Below are 7,321 nucleotides of genomic sequence, written 5' to 3'. Positions count from 1 at the left end.
CTAGCAAAACAACAAGACCCAGAAAAAGGCAGACATTCAAGTTCTGAAGATAATTCTTTCTTCAAACTTTCCTCCACCCTTTTTAATGCATGAATGGTTCTGGTTTATTTTAACCCCTTTTTACTATAACTATGGGCAAAACCATGATTTTTCAGCACTTTGTAGCATATTTAGCTCATCTTATCATTTGGCTCTACAAAAACATAAGTGTGCTGATACATTATAAACTTATTCCTAGGAAAATCTTGACACCACTCATGGCTGTATGCACCTAATCTAATGACTCGTCTACCCAGGAAAGTTAATACACAGAAATGCTGGATGTGAATTTACAGCAGAGACACGTGTAGAGCAGACAGACTGGCTGTGTGTGAGGAAGCTTATTTTAATTTCAGGCCACTTCTTGCTGGAAAGCAAGTTTGTGCAGCTATGCATAACAGTGTCCACTTACATAAAGAAAGAATAAACTTGGGCTATGCCACGCAAAACACAAACAGAAGGAGAGTGCTGGGAAATCCTTTCAAGGATAAACTTGGAATACACTCGAAAGAAACAGCAGCAAATAGTCTGCTGGAAAGATTTCCTGTCCACTGAGTAATATTCTGTTCGCCAATAACTGGTCTTTTCCCAGATGACTGTATTACCCTGCTCTCTTGGAACTGAAGTCAAAACTCAGCACAAACTGTGGTGAAGTTAGTAACCACTAGCACTGGACACAAGCTCTTTTTGGGCAACTGGTTTAAGTAAGTTGCCAGAGGCCCAAGCTCTTCCCTTAACATCTCTGATATAAAGATCAGAAGAGAAGTGGGGTTGGGAGATGGGTTTATAACAATCTGTACAAAGAACTACAATTTCTGGTAAGTACATTTTCTTCTCTGAGTATAGCCGGCAGAGAAACTCATTTCTGAGGGGTGAACTAGTCATATCAACTCAGCAGAGGTGGGTGTAACAGGCTGGCATGGTTTGCCTGCCAGTAATGCACCCTGATGCCAGATGTTGATGTTGTTTGGGAATCTTTAGTGAGTTGGCAGAATCCACTAGAGGAACTTGCCGATTACTCCACAATAATGGGAGTAATCAATGGGAATGGGTCCCCAGAGAAAGAAAGAGGAGGGTCTACACTAGACTCTTGGCAGAGGAGTCTGGAAAGAGAAATCCTTAGATAGACTTCATCTGGGAGAAAACCCAAGCTAAACTTGTATCTTACGGTTAATTTCTCCATCCATAATACCAAAATATAGAAAGGGGGTCAATTTTGACTATTTAGTATGGGACTGGAGTTGAAAGCAGACTGGAAAAGACATCTGCATGTGGAGGTGCTGATTATTTAAAACAAATATTATAGAACCATTCTGCTCTTGACCTGGCTGCCAAGCTAAAAAAAAAGTAATATTAAGTAAAGGTATTACTAGGGCTCTAGATTGTACCCTTACAGCTCTCACCAGTTTGTGTTGATCTGCTTTCACTGTCTGGCTACCTAACATTTGTACTTTAGCATTTAAGATAACCTCTGAGCGGAGATCATCTCTTCCCTAGACTTGTGTCCATTTGCCACAAATCGTCTAGGAGATATACACAGCTTTAATTTTTTATCTAGATGGTTACCAAGAGACACTTAAAACATAGAAAGAATAACAACTAGGAAAAGGACAGACTGAGTGTAGCAACAATAATTTTTGATTTTTAAAAGCACTCTGATCCAAAGAGGCAGCCCTGCACAGAGGATGCTAAAGCAATTAACAGTACCAGAGCAAGGGAGCAGATGTCAAGACATCACACATACCTACCTCTCTTGGTGCTAACTCCTCTTTGGATCAGAATCTTAGATTTTGCTCTGGAGCTGGGTAGGAACAGGAAGAACGATGGAAGAGTTTTCTGGTCTTTCTCCAAATCCTCAATGGTCATCAGGAGGCAGAAAAATACAATTCTACTTGATCCTTAGATCTCTCTGGGCCTTTTTATTAGATCCAGCCCTCAATCTGCCTCTAGCTTGAGCAACTGAAAGAAGGGCAAGGAGATGACTTAGCTGTACTGCTAGAGCTAGGCTGAGAAGCCTTCAAAGTCTTCCCATTACCTTTCAGGGTATAGGGGATAGCTTCAACGCTGATCACACCCAAGCAGAATAAGCAACTAGTGTAAGTGTCTAAGACAACTATCTCATTCTTGCAAGCTATGTACTTTTAAATCTGATTTTCTCTCCAGATTCAGTCACCACATCAGAACTGAACAGAGACCCTAAATAATGGATCTATTGAGCTAGATACAAGAGTCAGTTGGCTGATGGAAAAAATCCACAAAGTTCAGTACACAGATTTAGTCAAAACTAAAATCCTGTGCTGGTGCAGCAAAAGAAGACACTTGCAGAAGTTCTGATGTGTTGACGCTCACCCTGGGTTGAACTGCTTCCAATCTCAGTGCCTGCAGTGGTTGGAACAGAGACTTGGGGCAAGAGTATTATAACATGTTATACAGATTATTTGGCTTACTACAGAGCAAGCAGGGAGCCCCCAGCAGTCACTGCTTGGCCCCAAGGCCATACATGTGCTCTAGAAACTGAGAATTATATAAAATGTTCTTAAAGGACAACTCCTATTTCTTAAGACCAATGAAATGTTCTTAAAAGGGAGAATGGTGAAAGGAGAGGACAAGTTGCAATTTAATGCAGTAACCTAATGCCCACGGTTGACACAGAAACACCTACATAAATCTGGACTTCCCTGAGACAATTCTGAAATCCTTGCACTACCCTGAACTACAGCACAAAATATTGCATTATCTACAATATGAACAGGAAATACAGTACAAGCAGTTCCATCACAGAGAACTAATGTAGACATCTGTAGTCTGTTACATTTTAAGGACATTTCTGTGACCCCTGCTTGGTTTCTCTATTGCAGTTCAGCCAAAGACTTTCTCTGACTCATACTATTAAAATTATCCTTTCAAGCAAATTAATTCATTCACATGGTCAGAAAAATACTGCTCTGACGGAGGGTATCATGATATTTTGATGCCTTCATTTACCAGTCACATTATAATTTATAGAGTAATTAAGGCTGATGGCTATTCAGTAATTTATAAATTATATTGTACTGTATGGCTCGAGGATATGTGTACATAAGTGAGTAGCTAAACCATGCAGTGCCTTCCCTGTTACATCTACAGAGAATACAACTTTAATAAATAATGAAACAAAAAGGACTAAAGCATTAGGGTATTTGATACTCCAGCAGGCAAATCAACAAAAATACCCAGAGATGACAACAATACTGCAGTGGAGAAAACCCAAACCAAAATACTCTACAAAATTTACTGATGCAGCTGCAAACTAAGGATGTTTCTTGAGGTATTAAGATAAAATAGAACAGGGACCTACTGTTTGACTTCCTCTCAATTCCAAAAAATATTTGAAGAGAAACAAAAATAAAGAGAGCCTCACAGAAAGGTTTAGAGATTATTTTACTCCAGTATGGAAACAAAAACAGGAAGAATTTTTAATGATTACCAGTGAGGACTGACATTGCATTAGGCGCTGAAAAGGCTGATGAATAATTGAGAAAGTTGACTTTTAAGAAGATATTTTGTGTTTTGTTACTTCAACAAAAAGTTTATACACTGTTGATCTCAGGGTGAAGAGTTTTGTAAATGCTTGGCCTGAACTTATTATGTTATTTTTTTCTTCTGAAAACCAGGTTACAAGCTACCTGAAAGAAATGCCCATCCTTTGCATTTATGGCTTCCTATGGCCACTGCTTTCAAACTCAGTTCTAAACTCCCCTTGCTGGGATGCCTCCAAAAATAGAGATAATTTAGGCTGCTGGGTCCTTGAACTCTCCTGTCTGTCCTCTCTTGTCTGATATTAAGGTTTCAGTCTCTTTGGGGGCAGTGACTGTTTTTTTTTTATCTAGCCTGTGCAGCAACTATTCTGTTGGGATCTTGGTCCATGACATGGCACCCTAAGCTTCATCATTATCATAAAAATAATAATAAACTACATAGAGCCAAAGATATTGGGATTGTGTTAACTACATAAAAGTATAAATGACAGCCCCTTACTCTGGATCATAGGCCTTACTTTGGATCATAGGATCTTAACTCACTCCTTTTAATGTATGTCCCCCAAAGTTTATCCCTGTGGTATTAGAGGTGCTTAACACAGTAAAAGTTTGTGTACTTGCTTTCCTTACTTGAGCCCACCAGTGGGGACAGTGTGGCATTTCTTGTGCTCCAATAACTGCTCAGGTGTCTTCATGAACTTATGGCACACGTCACACTCGAACATCCGTGTGATCAGGTGGATTTGCAAATGGCGCTCAAACATGTTCTTTGTTTTGCAGACAAAGTTACAAAAAACACATTCAAAGCCTGAAAATGAAAAAAGAAGGATACATGGCAAAGTTTATCCCGTTTGCTCGTATGCAAAAAGGCAGCCTGTCTTTCTTTTACCTTTCTCTGACTTCTCTTCTATGTTCAATGAGGTCTGGCTACCAGGCACTAAGGAAATGACTACCAGATTGTTCGAACCCTTGTTTTTTTGGGCGATATCTGCATCTTCTTTGCTGTTGGCAGAATCACTAAGTGCTGACAAGGAAGATGAAGAAGGGCTGTTTGATTCACTGGGTGTCTTCCTCTCTTCAGCTGGAAAACAAGAATAGAAGTCCACTTACTGGTTGCTATATAGAGAAGAACTCCATCATTGTAATACAGCTCCAGTTATCCTATGTTTTCTTAGTTCCAGGAAGAAGCGACTTGTATTAAAAGCAGAAGGAAAAAAATTACTTTTTAACTCACTTCTGGGCAAGTGAGCTTGCTCTGTAAGTATCATGGTTACCTTGCCTTCCTTCCTATTACAAGAAGTTATAACAGCACACCTATCAATTTGTCCACAGGGGAAGTATGAAGGGAATACATAATTTTGCCCGCAACCAGCTTGAGAAAAGGTAAAAAAAGAAACATTTTTAATTAGCATAGAACATAGAGCCAAGCAGAAATCAGTCACTTTGTAAATGTTCAAAGCTCCTGTAAAACTTTTGCTTTTTGTTCACCTCAGGGCTTAGGAATATGGGTACTTCATCATTGTTTCAGCTAAGCCTTTTCTAACTCACTTTGTGGGCTCTTTGTGTTCATTTTGGAGATGAAATCAAGGAGGAAAAAAAGCTAACTAGTTGTCCCAGTCACTTAGTATAGTTCCATAGTAATTTGAGTCTTTCCCACAACCTTTCTCTCTGATTACCACTTGTGCTGTCTGGGCAGTGCTAATTTTTCTTTCATCAATGCTCCAGACTGCTCCAAGACATCGGAGGCAAGAGATGGAACCATAAGCGCTTACAAAGAGTTAGTCCTGCTGGCAGGAGTAAACAGACAAGGAGCTCAAGTCATCCCTGGTGTCAAGCCACTAATGGATTTGACATCTGGAGTAAGAAGAAAGATCAAAGTCTTGTTGTGTGTGTATTATTATAAAAAGCTCTCTGCACCACTGTTCTGGGGTTAGTATGCCAGGCTCTAGATTTTAAAAGGTATTTAGGTGCCTAAAAAAAACCTCTTGTGAAATTTTCAAAAGCACTAATTTGCATTGATTTCATCTGCATCTTCATCCAACTATTTTAAAAATGGCTCTTTGTGTTTAGACGTTATTGCATTTAGAGTGTACTACTGTATCACTGTCATCAACAGGGCACAGCCAATTCTTTCTGGGATAATTCTGGAAAATCCAGACATTTATGTAATAGCGAGACTATTCAAAAAGACGGCACGAATAGACTTTCATGGGAATGACTGCAAAAGGTTATTACTTGAATCCAAGACCAAGATGACCCTGAATTTGAGACGACCCTGCACAATTAGATTCTATACGTAGACAATATATAAATTTGTTATAATTTCCCAGGTACAGAATCTAATTTTTGGAGGGTCATCTAAAATTCATCCCCCACCCTCACTGCTGCAGCAGGGAAAGCAGTGGCAGGGGGGGCAGGGAGTAGGGGCAGCACATGGTAGAGGGGACAGGCAGTAGAAGGGGTCAAATAGCTTGACCCCTGCCCACTGCCCCTCACCAGCTTGCTGCTGTTGCCTGCCCCCTGCAACCTGCCCTCCCTTCTGCCTGCTCCCTTGTGCCTGTCCTCAGCTGCCTCTTACCACCACCCCTCTAGCCCTTGAGCCCTCACACCCTCTTCTCCCCAGCAGCCTCTGTCCCCCTACTCCTTATCTTGGCTCCAGTCTTGCTCCAGCCTGGGGCATGGAGTATGTGATTGCTCCAGCTCCAGCCTGTCTCAGTAGCAGCTGTGGCAGTGCCAGCTCTGACCAGGTCATGGAGCTGGAACTGCCATACTGTTGCCACTGCCAAACCAGGCTTGGGCTGGAGCAAGGCCAGAGCCTACGAGACCCAGAGCAAGGGTAAGTGCCCGGGGTGGGGGGGGGGAAGCGGCAGCAATGAGCTGTATGTAAAACAGAATCTTACTTAAAAAAAAACTTAAATCTTGTGCATGTAATTGATAATGGTTAACTAAAGTCTAAGCAGAGTTAGTATTAGTTCAAGTTAAAATGGAAGCAGTGTGCCAATAGAATTTGCTGAAGACAGAAAATTGTCAATACAGAGAACCAAAATATCCTATAAGTAGGAGCAGATGACCCCAAGAACTTAAGTAATAAAAGTGGAATGAAATGTAACAGTATGAAGTATATAAGCTTTAGTTTAAAGCTCCTCACTATTTTTCAGTGCAGGGACAGAGACATATGATGCTCTGGGTGCTTTAATTAGCATGGCTCTCAGAGCTGCGCTAATTAAGCACCCCCCCACCTGCCAGAGCATGTCTATAAATACCCCAAAAGTCTTACACACTGGGGATTTATCATTTGGTATTGATAGAGGAAAAACCTGAGTGTGCAAGTTGAACAAGGGCAGTTATGAGCCACCAGTGTGATGGCAAATATGCAAAGCAGTATCAAGCAGGTACTTCCAGTAGAGACACCAGAAGCCACAGTGCCATGGTACAAGACACTTGTGAGATTATATCTGGAATAAACTGTATAATTTTGGTCACCCAGCTTCAAGAAAGATTCATTCAAACTGGAACAGGTGCAGAGAAGGGCTTTTAAGACATGGGTAGGCAACTCCCAGCACCGGTGACAGAGCATGGCACATGAAGGCATTTTGCTTGACACGCACACCTCGGGGAGGATGGCAGGGAAGGGGTCAGGGCTGCGCTGTCACAACAAGGATCGGGCCCCTTGTAGCTCAGCTGCTGTCCACCCTGGCACACCAACATCTTATAAGTTGAGGTTGAGGGTGTTTTTGGTACTGTGCCCAAAAATGTTGCTGACC

At 41.3% G+C, this 7,321-nt stretch overlaps 1 protein-coding gene across 7 annotated transcripts in view; it reads right to left on the bottom strand.

The window, feature by feature from the left end:
• The window catches only part of ZNF827 (zinc finger protein 827), a 159,082-nt gene that overhangs the window by 4,208 nt on the left and 147,553 nt on the right, over positions 1–7,321 (bottom strand). For 5 of the 7 annotated variants that reach the window (XM_019481519.2, XM_059722006.1, XM_019481520.2 and 2 more), the window contains 2 exons: positions 4,447–4,638; positions 4,188–4,365 (listed from right to left, as the gene is read on the bottom strand). In XM_019481519.2, coding sequence (XP_019337064.2) covers positions 4,188–4,365; positions 4,447–4,638 — 370 coding nt within the window. Of the gene's footprint in view, positions 1–1,787; positions 1,999–4,178; positions 4,366–4,446; positions 4,639–7,321 lie in introns of all 7 variants that reach the window. The other 2 variants (XR_002088380.2, XM_019481526.2) reach the window with 2 other exon arrangements.

Source organism: Alligator mississippiensis, chromosome 2, assembly GCF_030867095.1.
Source record: "Alligator mississippiensis isolate rAllMis1 chromosome 2, rAllMis1, whole genome shotgun sequence".
NCBI lineage: Eukaryota > Metazoa > Chordata > Crocodylia > Alligatoridae > Alligator > Alligator mississippiensis.
This window is presented reverse-complemented; position numbering and strand designations above follow the sequence as displayed.